The sequence below is a fragment of the Thunnus thynnus genome, chromosome 2 (assembly GCF_963924715.1).
Source record: "Thunnus thynnus chromosome 2, fThuThy2.1, whole genome shotgun sequence".
Lineage (NCBI taxonomy): Eukaryota > Metazoa > Chordata > Actinopteri > Scombriformes > Scombridae > Thunnus > Thunnus thynnus.
Window position 1 is genome coordinate 12575243 of NC_089518.1, and position 17550 is coordinate 12592792.

At 39.3% G+C, this 17550-nt stretch overlaps 1 protein-coding gene across 2 annotated transcripts in view; it reads left to right on the plus strand.

The window, feature by feature from the left end:
• galnt9 (polypeptide N-acetylgalactosaminyltransferase 9) overlaps positions 1 to 14153 on the plus strand; it is a 98470-nt gene extending 84317 nt beyond the window's left edge. For both annotated transcript variants that reach the window (XM_067603503.1, XM_067603512.1), the window contains 5 exons: positions 2773 to 2958; positions 4897 to 5034; positions 7263 to 7358; positions 12700 to 12867; positions 13134 to 14153. In XM_067603503.1, the coding sequence (XP_067459604.1) occupies positions 2773 to 2958; positions 4897 to 5034; positions 7263 to 7358; positions 12700 to 12867; positions 13134 to 13280 (735 nt within the window). In that variant the 3' untranslated portion in view covers positions 13281 to 14153. The remainder of the gene's footprint in view (positions 1 to 2772; positions 2959 to 4896; positions 5035 to 7262; positions 7359 to 12699; positions 12868 to 13133) is intronic.
• Positions 14154 to 17550: the final 3397 nt, after the last annotated feature.

Consider the following 17550-nt stretch of genomic DNA (forward strand, 5'->3'; position numbering starts at 1 on the left):
AAATGTAGGCTATGCATCATGTTACTTAAAAATTATTTTTCTGCATTTATATTAATTGGGGAAGACTTTTACATATAGCCTCTACATCCTCATGTCACCAAAAACAAACAACAACAACAAACCCCCCCCCCCCCCCAGCTGTGTCTGTGTCTCTCATAATGGCACACTGTCATGAAAATGTAGTGCACTGACAAAAAGTTGAGTTCTTCAGGAAATGAATCAATTTGCAAGCTAAACAAAAACATATTTCACTCAGGAGAGACTAATTGAAAAGTGTAAATAGTAAAGTGAATTTATTTGACATTGTGTGCACAACAGAAAAAGTTGGTGAGATGTATGAGGAGTCTTTGGTAATTAGACCCCATAGTGATGTCATCATTTTATGGAAGTAGTCACATCATTATTGTCAATATTGTTTAGACACCGGTGGTGGTGAAGGAGTGAAAAACAGTCTAGCTGAAGATCTGGAGCGGGACCCCTGATTAGCTCACTGGAAGGACCACTGCATTGATATGACCCAGAAATGACAGCTGACAGCAGAGGAGAAAATTTTTTTAAAGTTTGACAGCAATGACATGATTGACTCAGATGTTGTGGCAAAATCTAATTGGATGAAATGAATAGTGCAAATGCCCTCGATCAACTGAATATGAAAAAGAGAAAAAAAATCAAATCAATTTAATAATAAGCATAAAGATAGTCTTACTGATTGAACTAATGCTGAGCTTCATTTTAGTGTCTGTCTCATTGAAGCTGTCATGCAATTCAGCAAACATTCGCTTCATATTCTTCTTTTTGTTACCTGTCTTTATATTTGATAAAATTAACATTATGCTGTTGAAATTCAGGTTAGTGTTCAATTTCATTAAATGATATAAATGTATTTTTTTTAATAGATCAAGAATAGTTTATGATACTTTATTTGATAATAGTGTGTTTGTGTGTGCATACGTGTAGGGGGGTTTGGTGGGTAGAGGATGGGGTTGAGGGTTAGGGGTATGGGTGAGGTTGGGGGCATAGGGTGTGAGTGAGAGGCAGAAATGTGGGCTCATGAGCTAAACTGAACCCTCCAATAGGCAAGGAATTTCCCCACATCCTCATCTTGCTCAAGGAAATCCTGCCAGTTGAGCCCTGCTTTCTTCCATTTGGTTTCAACATCCTTTGGAGCGATTCTGAGGTTCAAGTTCACAATGTATGCCATGAGACCAGATATTATACAAGGAACACGGTCCTTGATGCGGTTGAACAGCTCTCCCATGGGGATGCCTCCCTTGCATATCATTGGGGACATGATTTCTGCCATGTGCAGCCAAATTTCAGGTACATCTGTTTCCGTGTACTCTGACAACTCAAGGATTTCCTGCAGACCTTTCAGGCACTGCAGGCTGGGCAGCGTCCCCGCCACATGCAGCTGATGAAGCAACAGGCCCATGCGGTTTCTAGAAATCCTGCTGCCCTCAAGTGTTGCGTCCAAAGCATTTTTTACAAACACTGACCACACTGGAGCACTGTTCAGGTTTGCCACATGCTTCTCTGCCTCGGTCACATCATCACTTTTTGAGGAAATACTGTTAGCTCTAGCTGCTTCTCCTGTGACTTTCAATCTTCACAGTGATTCTGCTTGAACTCTTGCTGGCAGTGTCCGAGGATCAGAGTCAGGAAGGTGACTGTCACAGTTTAATCCTCTGTGGTCGGGACTTTCACCTGAAGAGCAAAATACAGAAGAGACTCTTGTTAGGACTTTAATCCTTTTGGAAACCTGAGAAACATTTTTCATCCCCTTGCTCTGAATTTTTAAACGATTTCGGTTTTAACAAATAGCAGATTGTCATCAGGACATTATTTGGTGTTCTTCCTGCTACTTTCAAAATATAAAGGTGACTTCATCGCCTTTGTAGCTTTATTGGCTAGAGGTGTCAAATAAGTCAGAGGTAGTATTTATCTACTTCCCCCCACATACTAAATTCTTCTAAATTAGAATCAAGAAGACTCAAATTAGAAAAATCAGCTTAACAAAAATGATCACCCAAACTCTGTTCTCCATCCATTACAGTTTACAGACCAATTTACAGGTTCAGTTTCACCCACTGTACTTAAACATAGTTGGCTTTGCACACAGCTTTCCTGTGCAATGAGGGATTATTACATTACAGCTACACTTACTTTTGGTTTTAACTTGACATAAAGTGGTTTAAGTAATCTGGTTAATGTGTTGGCGTGTTTACAACCTGTTTGATTGACAGCTTGTCCTTTGTTGCAGCCATGTTGCTTTGTTCCAAGGTCTCAGGATTTAAACTCTAACAATAAGAATCGAGTTGTAACGAACCAAAAAATAAAAAGAACTGCAACTGCTTTAAGCTTGACTTTGTGTCAGGTACAATACAATGGTAATAAGTCTGAGTGTGTCAATTTTCTCAAACCACTCCTGCAGCATAATCCATTTCTTTATCAGTATGCTCATTGTGTTCCAAAGTTTAATATTTTGGAGTGGTGAAAGACTGCTTTTGCTTGTTGTTAATGAATCCATAAGGGTGATTAATTCATGAAAAAGAAAAAGGAGAAATTTAATTGGCATGTTTTCATATTTGGGCCTCGGTAGGCTCGATTTTGAGTCAAAAGGCTTGGAAGAGTTGTGATTGTTTTATTTCCACTGCAAAACATCTGCATTTCTATTATATTTATATATATAAATTTAAATAGAACACTGTAAAGAAATTCCTTTTGAAAATCCACATTTGATTGAAACATGGACTCTCTCTTGCTGTTGTCTAGGTGTGGCAGTGTGGTGGGAGTATGGAAGTCCTGCCATGTGCCAGAGTGGCTCACATCGAGCGCACCAAGAAACCCTACAACAATGACATAGATTACTACGCTAAGCGCAATGCCCTGCGGGCTGCTGAGGTGTGGATGGATGAATACAAATCCCACGTCTACATGGCCTGGAACATTCCCATGAATGTAAGTTCTTTTCTGTCTGAGATCACTCCCTCACTCAATCCCCTAGCTCCCTTTGCCCCCTGTACCCCATTCTCACTTGCTCATTCAGACATGCAGCCCAGGTCTCAAGAGACACAAGTCAATAGAAATTCAAAATTCAGATTTCTTCCCACTTGACCTTGACACTGGTGGCAGAATAAAGGCAGAGCAAAGAAGCAGTGGAGTCTCACTCCAAACAGATGAGAGAGGTGCACCAAGTGAATGAGAGGAGACTTATGTCCAATCAGTCTATTTTCATGCATGTCACTTTAGCTTAATTGCTTTCAAGGGTCTTTTGAGATGGGCTGCAAAATAATAAGCTACTTTCATTAATAAAGAGTTTAATATTGAATCCTAATTGCCTCTTCAGCCATGCAGAATGAGATGATTGTCAGTGAAGGACATCAGTGAAGACCTCTGAACACTCCCCAAAACATTACACTGCTGTTCATAACAAAATTATACTGGGCAGTGTAGCAGTCACACGGAGGTGTGATACGCTGATGATGCCTGTGTGTTGTCTAGAAATTTGGCACAAATACCATTACATGAGAACTCACTAAATGCAGGTAGGAAGTGCCAACTGGGAAAATATGTGTGTGCCATGTGTGTGCATTATGGAGACATGTTGGGTGGGAGGGGGAGCAACTTTGACAAACTAGCCAATCAGGCCACATCCCTTCTCCAGTGTAATTACAAACACAGTGGCATGGCACGTTATTACCCCGGCTGTCCCGTGGCGCAGAGTTATTTTGTGTACAGTACAAAGACATAATGCTACGGTTATTCCATCTACCCCCTTATTGTGTAAGGTACCCACTGAGAGCACAATTACTTTGGTGAGGGAGGGCTTTATGATTCACCACAGTGGCCAGCCCCAAGTCCAAATACCAAACAACATCTAGCTGGAAATTAAATGCATTTGTTAGTGTCGTTTTATGGATACAAAAAAAAAAAAAAAAAGGAAAGTGGACATTTCCAATTAGAATTAATTATAGACAGATGTTGAAAGCAGGTTCAGCAGCTGGCTGTAGCCTCCAACAAAGAGGGGGAAACTGATGAGTAGTATTTGCCTGGAAACACTGTCCGGTAATAATACAACTGTGTGTGTCCAGATATATGTGTGTATGTGTCTTTGAATCAGTCTTTGTCAAGGGAAGGCCATTGTTGTTTCATATGCATGTACTATATATTTACTGTGACCAAACAGAGTATGTGTTTATTTGCATATTCATGCATATTCACACAGTGTACTGTATATACACATACTGATATACGAGTATTATTAAGCTACATAAATTAAATGGCCTAATATTTCTTACTGAATTATTAGGAGAATAAAGCATCTCTAAGCCAGACAACATGAAGATATATAGTATAAACAATGTAAAGTCCACAGTGGCTGCAGCCCACAAACACACATACTAAGCAAAAAGAGAGGCTGCACAGTTTATGCAAAGTTTTTGCACACTGTGTAGTGCACACACTCACACACACACCATTACGTTGCTATGCAACACAGTGGTGGTCAATGGTCTCCTCTGGAGAATGAGTTGCAACCATTAGTGAGTTTGTTGTTGTATTCACCTGTCTGAGTAGCATTCTGTGAGCTTTGTGCATGTTGAAGTTCTCCACTATCTACTCTATGTTAAACTTCTTTGCTTAGTCATTCTCAGTGTATAATATAGTTTGAGTCACACAGTCACATCCCATAGTCACAAGTGTGGCAGGGATTGTCAAAGACATAAGAAAGGTCGTGCACACCTCACTGAAGGTAGAAGTTCCTAAGTGATCATAGACAAATACAAATAATATGAAAAACATAAAAAAAACAACTGTCACAGTAATTGTAGTGTAAATGTAATTCATAATTCTAATTAAGAGTTATTTTGTCTTTGTTTTTTTGCAATTTGCTGACAGAACCCAGGGGTTGATTTTGGGGATGTCTCTGAGCGTTTGGCCTTAAGGAAGAGACTCCAGTGTCGGAATTTCCGCTGGTACCTTGAACACGTCTACCCAGAGATGCGGATCTACAACAACACCATCACATATGGCGAGGTGAGAAAGATACTTGCTAACAGGATTACTGGCAATACTCAACATGTAAATTCTACTGTATCATCATCTGTAATTCTATTACAGAGCTGTGGTTTAAAGAGAATGCATACAGGATGGCAGATAATTTGATAAATACACAAAATTTTATGGTGAGAACTACTAGCTGTGCATTATCTGGATCTTTTTTGTGGCAGTCTTTATTGAAAAACATTTGTCTGCAGCACAGCTATCAGCAGCTAGTGATATCTCTTTAGTTGGAACAAAACTATTTGCATATAAGCATTGATCAAACACAAACTGATGAGTACAGATAAACAGTCAGGCATCATCACAGTGACAGACTTATACTCTCCACATTAAAGATTACACTTTAAAGATAATAGAAATGAATTCACTATATCCAGTTTAAGGTAAAGGTATCTTGTTGCTATAGCAATACAGCATCACCACACAGGATTAGACGCAATTTCCTCATAATGAGTTTTAATTAAACACTTATTAGTTTTCCATTCCAACTTGATTGTTTTGAGCATGGCTGCGCACTCAGCACAGTGGGGGAAGAAAACAGGATTATGACAGGTTGAAGAATTGAACACACTCCAGAGTCAGATACTATTTTGAGGTATGTAGAGACACAAAATTTTTACCCATATCAATTTCAACAATGGAAAATGGAGGAACAGAGGAAAATCTAAGTGGTCTGCAAATGCAATGTCAGAGCACATAAAATTAACCTCAAGATTCATCAAAGCTCTGTGATTTTACCACTGCCTTTGTTTCCCCTGCCGCTTGTTTTGGCTTTGGCACCCAGCTAATAGATTCCTCAGAATGGCAGCCACTTAAGTGGCACTATTTCAGATCTGTCGACACGCTGGGTAACAGTTACCTTGTGTTGCCACATGGCTGCCACAGCGGAAGTGAGTCTCATCTGTCACTGAGCATCAGCGCTGCACTCGGCCATGCTGACCAGACCAGCAGGGTGGAACCTTCCCTGACAACAGCACATGATAGATATGTCACAACCTGGAAATGAAGCCATACGCATTCAAATCACACAGAACCGAAGCTCATGCTCAGTGCACACCACCATCTTGGGGCCTGGAGGAGAGGCAGAGGCAGAACTGGGACTGGTCCCTGCATGATGATATCCTATCATGGCCCAGGCATCACTATGGGATAATAGAAATCACTGTTGTGTGAACAAGCCACAATGGATCTGGTAGAGAGGAGGCAGTGTAACATACACGCAGGAATGAAAGTGTGGGTCAGTTTCAAGGGAACAGAGCCATCCCAAATAAACAAAGGCAATTGATTTGCTTTCTGTTTAAATTCTGCAGCAAATGTAACTACAGCAGGACCACCTGGTAGGCAAGATGTACCTTATGAGCAGTTGGAGCAAATCCTTCAACACCATGTTACACCAGAGTTTGACTCCTACAAGCTTCAATACTGATACATATATTCTAGGGTTGTAGCAAGTTGTAGCTAATATTTAAGGATAAAATTCAGGATATTCAAATTTTACCACTTTCATGTAAAATATTTTATATGTTCAAGATTCAGTGTTTCTGGTGATTTTTTTAATTATCTTATCTCAGTTCAATTATCATCTTGGGGACGTGTAAATTGAACAGTTTTTTCTATTAAAAGCCATGCTACTGAAATAACCGAATGAGAGAAATGAGATCCTCCCCTCCATCATAATTTGTGCAATAATTAATGTCCAATTTTAGAATTCAAGGCATAGTTCAACATTTTGGGAAATATGTTATTCACATTTTTGCCAAGAGTTAGATGAGAAGATCAATACAACTGTAATGTACACTAAAAATTAAGCTACAGCCAGGAGATGTCTAGTCAAGCTTAGAAAAGAGTGGAAGCAGAGGAAAACAGCTAGCATGTCTCTGTACAAAAGTTAAAAAACAAAAATCCACCTACAGGGGGTTCTATGCTGGACTATTTCTTGTGCATAACTTCCTTCCTGGAGAAAATGAACAGATAATATTCTCATCTAACACTCAGCAAAATGAATAAACATATTTCCCAAATGTCAAAATATTACTTTAAAATGCTCCCTGGAAAACAACCTTTAATCCTGATGGCTATGCACCTGCCATCTACCATACTAGAACCCCCTCTCTTGTCTCTTTCTAACTCCCAAAGTAGTCGCTCCTTGAAAAAAATTCAAGCAGTCTTAAAATTACAGTACCTCCTGTTGTGTCTTACAGGTGAGGAACAGCAAGGCTAGCGGCTACTGCCTGGACCAGGGCTCAGAGGATGACGACAAAGCCATCCTCTACCCCTGCCATGGCATGTCCTCCCAGGTAAGACCACACCCATGAGCCGTTTGTGTGTTCATATTCAGAAAATGTAAATAGTTGTGCTTGGTTTCATAAATCAACATATTCTGCAGTAACACTTGTGAACTCTCTTCAGGTTGATGTGATGCAAGCTTCTCTTCAAGCCCCCGAGGAGTTAAATTGCATTTTACTCAATAACTGTTGGTGGAAATAGCACTAGAGAGAAAAATAATTGCCTGATTGCTTCTCATGGAACAGATCTATAGACTCCCACACACATCACTACTAAAGCTTTTAAGTGATATAGTCAAGAGCTAAAACACACTGAGGGTTGATTATAATATGATACCCCAAATCACCTTGTAAATGCAGTGAATTATAAATCTATATGTGAGCTATGTAGATGGAACTAAACATGTGATTGTGTGTGTGTGTGTGTGTGTGTGTGTGTGTGTGTGTGTGTATTCAATCAGGATGCACATACCCACAAAATGTTTTCAGTTCCCTTCTTTCTGATTTTAACCACATCTGAGGTTGATTTGAGTGGATTTATGCTTGAAAGCTGTTCCAGGTCAACAAACTTTGCACTTCTAAGAATCATAAAGGTGTAAATTGTCTCGCACTATCAGGTGCAACAACAACAACAACAACAAAAAAACAGGAGGTTCAGGTAGATGACAGTGTAACATGGTCTTAACACACCCACGCATTGTATATCCTGAACCTGTGTGGGTGTACCTTGTGTCAAAGACTTATAATGGATGTAAATATTGAAAAAGAAAGAAATACAAATAAAGTGATTATATGTAATATAACTTGACATAAAGCTGGATGCTCCTACTGCAGCCCTGTCATTCTATGCTCAAAGTGCATTTAACCAAAGCATAAAGGTTTGGCTCATATGAATATGTAGTAATCCATGTGCATCAGTCATAGTAAATAGTATAACTCTTCAATTTTTTCCATTCAGAGAGGAACATAAGGCTGCGTCTTGCCTCCTCTCTTATTCAATTAGCACTTAAACCTCCTGCAGAGTCGATAAGGATTCAGAACAAATTCTGAGTATTACAGTTGGAGAGTATGAAATTAGATTAAAAACGCACACAGATGATATGTTGCCACTTATTAAAAAATGTGAAAAACATCAGTCAACATGCCTAATTGCAGTTCTGTGGTACTCTACATCTGCATTTAAATACACAAAATCTGGAATTGCATTGCTTTTAAATACACAGGTTTGCTCAGGTTTATTCCCCAAAACAAGACTTGATTTGATCAAAATGATTGTTATGACGAATATTACATTTGATGACTGTTGATGTACCATTCTCATCTATAGATGTCTTACATTTCAGATTTATTTTGTTTTGTTTTTTTCTAATAATGAATTTAAATGAATTATGCAAATGAATTCAAGTAATTTAGACTTTCTAGCAGCTAAGAAGAAGAGCAATGTGTCTTTGAAATCAATCAGTGAAGGAGGTTTATTGCAAAGTTGCACTCTCACAACCATCTAGCATCCAGAATGTACTGTTTTTGTACAGATGATAGTACGTTTTGATAAATAGGTCTCACTAGGCACTGGTATTTTTTTGATGGTAAAAGAGAGCAGTTGGAAAAAAAAGTACAACTGAGCAAAGCATCGCCATTTCCAGTGGCTCTATTGGAGCTGCTCAGCAGGAAAGACTAGAAAACTGGGGCACTCCCAGGTGAGAGTGCATGTAATTATATGAATATACAGTAGCTTTTGAAAAAAGAATCGATTTGTTCAACATAACCTTTACTTGAATAGATACAAGGACAAATTGCACTGTGGGTGGGAGACTGTTGTCTTGGTATTTTTTGTGTGTATTTTCCTTTTGTGCAGTGAAACAAAAGCCAATCCGGAGGAAAAATCCTGCAAATACTATTCATGTATCATTTTTCTTACATCTCCCACTTTTCCAAACCACTTCTCCAGCCGGTGAGCAACATGTTCATTATCTGTCACATGAGAGAATATAAAAAGGAGGCCAGCAGCAGCAGCAGCAGCAGCTCACCGGCCTCTCCTCTTTTCTCCTTCAGTGAGAGCTCCATGGGGTCCAGTAATGTAAAGCTTCACTGACTCTTTTAATCCCGATCCCCTGGGGAAATAAACAAATGGAGATGAATTTTGTGTTTTTGTATCATTAGATTACTGTGATGACCGACATTACTGAGAGCGGGACGAATTCAATTTTGTGGGACGCTGTGATTTTGCATTCCTTTTACCATTGCTCCTTTTACTTATGAAAAAAATATAATTGCCCAGAATAAATCTTTATTGTGCTTGTGAGGAATGAGTCTCTCTGCTGCCTCTCCCAGTGGAAATTTAAATCATGGATAATGTCTCACCTTTGTCCAATAGTATAATGCAGTGGAAGCATGCTGAAGGAGCTACAAAGCCTGCCTCGTTGCTCTATATGTGCACACTACCGCTTAGTCGGTTTAAGTAAATAACACATTTTTTTACTTGGATTTTCTGTTGTTGAGATTTGAGTTTCACCTTTTGTTGGCTAATACTACTTCTGCCAACTACTAATACTATCAACTGTTACTATCAATATATCACGGATTATGACTTACAGCAAAACTACAGTATTCTCTATCATGGGACAAGGAATCCCAACTATGTATGGTGCACTAGGGTGTGCATGGTGCAGATGGACACCTTCAGCACTGCTCATGCTGTGGGGCCCCTTAAGTCCTCATATATTGGTTTATGTGAAGGCTGGACGCTCACTCAGACTCCCATGTTACACCACACTCTAGTGCCACACGGAGAGGACATGTGATAGGTCCCAAGCCAAGCCCTTCATTTGCCATAATCTGTGGCATAAATGTACTCATAACTTCCTGGTGGAGCAAGGTACTGGAAAGTTAGAAATGTGGAGATTACAACCCAATACCATGTACAAACAAAGCATCTTATATTTACATTGTCACAGCGTTGCACCATTAATGAGATCATTAAGGAACTTGTGATTAGCTTGACCTCCAAAAAGTGGCTCCAAAACTTTCCAGATGCCAGGAATGCAATGGAGCGTCTAATGTTGCTGCAGAGGCACAGGCTAATTGGCTTGGCAGAATCATTTCCTTGCGTTAATTATTTGTTATGGTCCCATTTTAAATGTGTTAGCGTATAAAAGGCTGCCAGACTGAGCTGTAAACAGGTATTAGTGAGGATTATGTGGGTTTTTTCTTGTGCCCAGTCATAGTTTACACCATGGATAAATCTGCTTACAGCGTTATAACCCCGAAAGACCTAAGATAGCAACACAAAATGCCATGAGAATTCTTAATCAAACAGCCTGTAATAATGACCTTTAGGCTACCACCTTCAGAAAAATAGTTCTGCATTATGTGTCTTGCATTAGTCTGAGAGTTTGAAACGTGTTTATGTAAATGTCTGACATTCCTTAGTCCAAAGAATTATCCTTATCGGCATCCTTATGAACAGCCAAACCAGTTCCAGTGAACCTTGACTGACACACAAAGTGGTACTTAGTTGTTTTCCTATTTGTTCCAAGTGGCTCTTCAGGGCAGAATATTGGATTAAAAACCACCTGCAGTCTCTCTTCTCACAAGGGGCAACACCCACACAGGCCACTTACCGTACTGCATCTCTAGATTCTCCTTCCATGCTCCAGAAACCCTCCACCCAGAAAATGTTATATCAGTTTAGAGAGTTTTCACATGCTAAAATTGATTAACTAAGGTACTTCAATAAGGACTATCAGTATAGGACAGCAGGAAAAGGTTTTTCCTACTACTGTACTGTATGAATTTGAAGTTTTAAGAGATTCGGTTACAGGTGTGTAGAGATGGTAGTCACAAGGACTTGCATTTGCAAAAGGGTCTAAAGTATGACAAATTTTTTTGGTCCAACCTTCAGAAAATCAGGTAGCATATATTTGCCGATGCACTGGAAGACACATTGTTCATAAGTCAGCTTTCAAGCAGTCTGGATTCAGAGGCATACTCTGCTTTAATAGATGTGTATGTGCACTTGTGTATGTGTGTGTGGGGGATTCAGGACACTCATGTGAGTATGTTCTCCCTCAGAGCAGGGCTGCTGCTGTACTGAAGACCTCCCTATCTTTGGCATATCATTTTTCAGAGAGGATCACTTCCATAAATAATAAATGCTACCTCTACTGTATCCTTACGTAATAGATACGTATCATCACAGAGCCTTTCATGTGCAGGATTAAACAGCTAGGGATCAAGTTTTGGTTCGGAGAAATATTGTAGTATTAATAAGCTGCATACTGTGGTTTCCATACACTGTAGTTTTCTACAAAATGTCATGTAACAATGAGACACAGTCTTTTAGATGAAGCTCCATACACAGTTGAGAAGACAGAAGTGAATTATCCTGGTTCATTGTTTTCTGCAGACATTATCATGTCTCTTATGGACACTAGTGATTGTAAATGGAGGAAATAGTTAATTTTTGAATCTTCCTTTCCTATTTCAAAATAAATGGTCTATTAATTGGCGAAAACCCGAATCTGACTCTTAGACATCTATTTTACCACATAAAAAACATATATAATAAATAGAAATATATCTTTTTAAATTTGCAGTCACTACAGAACAGAGCTAAGAAACCAAGCTAAGTGCAATGCCTGCACTCTGGCTGGGTAATTTGTGGACTCTTGAAGCCATTGTTGCACTTACTGCACTCTGTCATGGAGAAACACACAACTGAACCATTAAAGCAAGAGAGCTACGGTACATCAAGTGAAAGCTTGCTGGGGAGACAGCCACGGCAAGCCTTAGCTAAAGAAATTTACTTACTGATTTTTATCTTACCTGCAAATGAAAACTGTCTATTTGATGAACTGACATCTTGGTAATTATTCAACATACAGTAATTAAATGACGTAGTTGCTAAATCCAATCAAAATAGAGAAAAAACCCCAGCTAAACATGCTTTCAGTAGCTGCCATCTCAGCTTTTGACTGCTGGGATACACGCCATATGCTGTTGGTAAACTACCTTTAAAATCACATATATGAAATTATTAATGATTAATGGCATTGATTTCAGTTTAAATATTAATAGTAGACAGACACCTAGCAAAACAGATAACTCCTGTAACATATTGGCTGTAAATAATCAAAAAATTTATTTTTTAAACAAGATTAAAATGGTCAAACAGTGTCATTGCAAACTGCATTCAGTTTTCTCTTTTATTTTTTATTTTGTCATGTACAGCTTGTGCTTTCCACAGATACTTAGGTGCTCTCTAAAAAGTCAAGTATTTGTTTGTTGCAGCTATGATTGCTGCTATTGTACTTGAGTCCAGCAGCGTAACACATCGGTTATCTCTGTGTTGCAGCTCGCCCGCTACTCTACCGAGGGGCTTCTTCAGCTGGGACCCCTGGGGTCGACCACCTTCCTGCCTGACACTAAATGCCTTGTTGATGATGGCAGAGGACGTACTCCCAGTCTGAAAAAATGTGATGCTGTTTCGAGGATTTCGCAGAGGCTTTGGGACTTCACACAGGTAAAAAGAAAACACATGATCTGCTCTTTTGACACTGATCTTCACCAATGTGACACTTCAAACACACCAGATGTAATGGCGGCTAAAACAAGATGGTGAAGTATATGTTTTGAAATCTTCCATCACTGAATGGGTTATAACTGTAATTGATCCCATGACAACAGGTATGGGGGAATGGGAGTAATTCTGTGAATGAGTACAACCATCTGTTTTTTCGCAAGACTGATGAGGAAATTGGGTCATATTTTTACATGTTTTTGTTGCAGAATGGTCCAATCATCAGCAGGGACACTGGTCGATGTTTGGAGGTAGAAATGTCCAAAGATGCCAACTTCGGCCTTCGTCTGGTGGTGCAGCGATGCTCCGGTCAGAAGTGGATGATACGAAACTGGATTAAGCATCCCAGGCACTGAAGCCAGAGAACAACCTCCGAGACAGAGTGGGCAGTGTTTCAAGTCACAGCTGGATCTCAAACTGTGGACAGCGAAGAGAGGAGCAGGGACTGGTGGTGCTAGTGTGTAGTATTTCGCACTGCAGACTGCACTGTACACTGAGCTTTCTTCAGTCCACAGAGCTTTCCAACACTGAGTCTTAAAGAAGAATATGATCAATTCATGTGTTCCACTGAGCTGTGCGTTCACAGAGACATTACAGCAAGCTGCACCGTTTGAAATGGCCCACATTTCTGACATTCAGCTACATGTATAGAACAGAGTAACAAGACACCTCAGTGCAGCCCCTGAAGGTGGTTCAAAATCCTAGTTATTCTTTTGTTTCTACTGTAAAACTATCAGATCTTTGGAGATGAGAAAGAGAGAATGTGTGTGTTTTGTTTTTGTTTTTTGAGTGCGTCCGAGCAATTCAAAAGATATAATTGCGGTCACTTGCCACATCAAAGTGATTATTTTGGGCTGTGATTTGGAAAATTGCGTCAGACATATTGTGCTGCCCTGGCAAGACATGTAATAGGCTTCAAAGGGGCTGCCCATCATCTGATCGGGAGGCATTTCACCTGCACTCACACAAACCACTTCAGTACTTTGTTTTCTTTGGACTGTATTGCTCACTGTGGACAAGGAGCAATCATGTGCCTTTTTTGCTCATTTTTCTGCTTCATCTGACCAGGGAATGTCAGTCCCAAAAGCATGTACAAAATTATTTGAAAGTTATTAATATATAAAACAATGTATAAAACAGTCTAATGATAGTAATATATTGTAAAAAGTAAAAAAATTGATATCTGTCCTCTGATAACAATTAGGATAATAAAATCATTTTTATGATGAGCTGCCTCACTGCCTTTCACTTTGCTAAGTTATTATACATCTGTCATCAGCTCACATAATTCAACATCAGCTTTTGCTCCCTGAGTGTACTTGGCTATGTGTTGAAACTATGCATTTTCTATGCAGAATTGTTAAGCCAGTTGCTAACAGAACCACCACAATTGCCTGTCTTTTGTTGTTCCTGTACTTACAACCACCTCAAGCCTCCATCAGGTTTCTGGCCCTGTGCATTGCAATGGTTCCATCCCGCCCATTGGATAACAGGCCTTCAGAAAGCACTGAAAGCTTTCCAATTATTATACTTGGAGAGAACCTTCTTTACTTGCTCAGTTTTTCCTCATGTCTAACCAAAAATGTGTCAGTTTTGGAAGAATGACTTTGATTAAAGTGTTTGACATGCTTTTAACTTGAATATCAAAATATGTTCCAAAGATTCCCACCATCTTTTTCTAGTTTTGTACTAATATATTACATTTATTGATACACAATATAATAATTTGACTGTACCAGCATCAGCAGGCTCTGTACTGATCTCCCTCCCCTGAATAGCGAAATCATACTGTAGCTTAGCAACATTTTACAAAACCAGAGGCACGAGAGCATAAGTCTAAGGAATGGATTAAACGGTGGGTTTGACTGCTTGAATGTCACCCGCAATTGTTAGCATGTCTGGCTAACTATCTTACAGTAGTAACCCAGCATTACTTCTCAAGTCAATTAAGGAGCACATCAATAACTACCTACATGAGTTTGCAGGGTTATAGGCAACATTAAAAAAAACCCTGTTTTACAACTTGCACATGCACTGTGTAGTAATTCCTCACTGTGTGGAAGCTGATCCTGGATGCTATCAGAGGCTAATATAAGCAACGTTTAAAAGAGAAAATGGTCCTACTGTTTGAGAAATACAAACACATATCTAACCTAAGTAACCAAATTACGTTAGAATGAAATAACCATTTGATAGTTCTTTCCAAGTCTTCTACATGGATCATCACTGCAAGGATAATGACTTTTTGTCAGGGACATGCAGTTTTAGCCTTTAGTCTTTTACCACTGTATGTTCATAGCCATCAAGTTATATTATAACCCCTTATATGGGATTCACAATAAGCTAAATAATTAAAGCAGTAATAATAATGCATTTTTTCTTATTTTGATTGAGAAGACACTGTGGAAACCTAACTTCTTTTCCCTTTGAAATAGACATCGCAGCAGAATGTAAGCCAAAAATTGCTGTCTGTTCTGAAAGCTCTGAACACAGTTGTTGCATTCACAAGAGGATTCCTTGTGTGTCCAATCTATTTCTCCACCATCCTCAAGCCCAGAAATACTGTGCGTTAGGAGGCAATGGAAAGTGAAAAGTCCTCTTCACTGGGGTTAGCCATGCTATTCAACCTGCATGTTCCAAAGGCCCATTTTAATTTGGTTTCCAGCTGGTTTATCCTGAGAGATTGCCTGCACTTGCCACCATGTCATGCCTCTTTGCCTCTAATCATTTCATATAAGCAATGCATCATCTGTATGTCCTCTAAACGAAGACTGCTTCAGCTCTCCCAAGGTAATATCTTATTCTGGTCTCTGACAAGGTTTACAAACACACCGCCAGTGCAATGTCTCACGGCCCCTGTGTCAGGAAATAGCCTGAACCGGGAAATTATTATTCTAGTAATATGGGTTTCCCCGGACTTAACACCTGCAGAATAATGTTACCTCACCTGATAGAATGAATGGATTCAGTGGGTTACAGTTCTGTGCCACAGAGGCTCACCTGCCAAGTTGATTTAAAGTGGGGCTCCGAGGAACTGTGGTGCAGATAGCAGGAATCAGAGAAGGAGTGAGCTACTGTTTGCATCTTAGCTATATCTACGTTAAATTTTTTGTGTACATGCATGTGTTATAACCAAAGAAAAATGATCTCAGACAATTATATCTACCTTATAAGTATCAAACTTTTTACTTTTTTTATGTTTACAAACTTTTTGTAAACATAAAATTTTGTAGTTTACAGAGTGTTGATGGTGTAATTATCTTGGATCCACAACAGATTTTTTAAATTGAAGCCTCCATTTGGTGTGTACAAATTTTTGAAAGTGAGTGTGTTTCATATTACAAGTATTCCTTTTGAATGATTTATCACTTAAGGTTTGGGTTATATATTAAATTTAGGGATTAAGCTATGTGTGAAACCAACAGTTGTCTTTCAAAAGGATAGTTAGAGTTGCACAGTATGTGTGCTCATGTGTATTAGCATGCTTGGGCATCAGACAATAGCTACTTAGCCTGTCGCAGCAGGTGAAAAGGAGGGTTAGTCTGCATTAAAAGGTTTCATTTTCCCTGAGAGTGGATGACAGAGTGACAGTGAGTGATGTGCTGGTGGGGAATGAGGGGCTGGGGGCGGGGAATGATGTTGAGGCTTGGGGGAGGAAGGTGGAGGATGGACAAGGACACTGCATCCTTCTCATGAGCAGTAGGGGACCCTCGTTCATTCTCATTGTGATGCTGACAATACTATTTTTACACCTGGGCCGCAGCCAAGAGGGAGAGGTGACTCCATTATTCAGACAGCTGCGGGCTGGGGGTGTGTGGATGGGTGGGGAGTGGGTGCAAGGGTTGGTGGGTTTGCTTTCAAATGATAAAAGTGTTGCAAAATATAGCATTTCTATTGTGAAACCAAACCAATGCTAATTCCCTGGACCACCACGAATAGATACTGTTCGAACACACAGTAAATTCATAAGTATGAGAGAGCCAAGAGAGCAATTGGAGGTTTATCTGCAGAAAAACTGACAGCAATTACTGGCGTGTTTGGAAAGCAGAGAGATCTGGACAGATAGCTGGTTCGATAAGGGAAAAAGTGCTAAAGTTTTAATGAGCAAAGTGTGGTGGTACTGATTCCCTAGACTTCAGCTGATCGAGAAGAAGCCTGAGAACCACCAGTTCTCAAACTCATAAAAATACAAAATATATTTACTTGGAGAAACAAACTTCACAATGAAAAAATGCCTCCTTAAGAATGATGAACAAATGTTTCTTCAACAGTAATGAACAAATGCCTCTTCAATTATAATTGTGTCCTATATGATAAACAAATGCCTCTTCAATTATAATTAAATGTCTCCTCAATAATAAACAAATGCCTCTTCAATAATAAGGAAATGAGTATAAAGGAGGTTTCAATGAAAATAAAACAAAATAACAAAATAAAGCCTGCAGGCATTAGGCTATTGTTTGGCAAGCAAAAACTCTTGCACACATAGCACTAAGATCTTCACTAATGCAGGCAACCTAGTTGAGAGGTGATTTTTTTTAAAAAAATATTCACTCAAACTAGGCTCCAAAATATTCAAAATTACCCTAAAATCAGAAAAGCAAAAGACAGCAAAGAGGTCTCAAA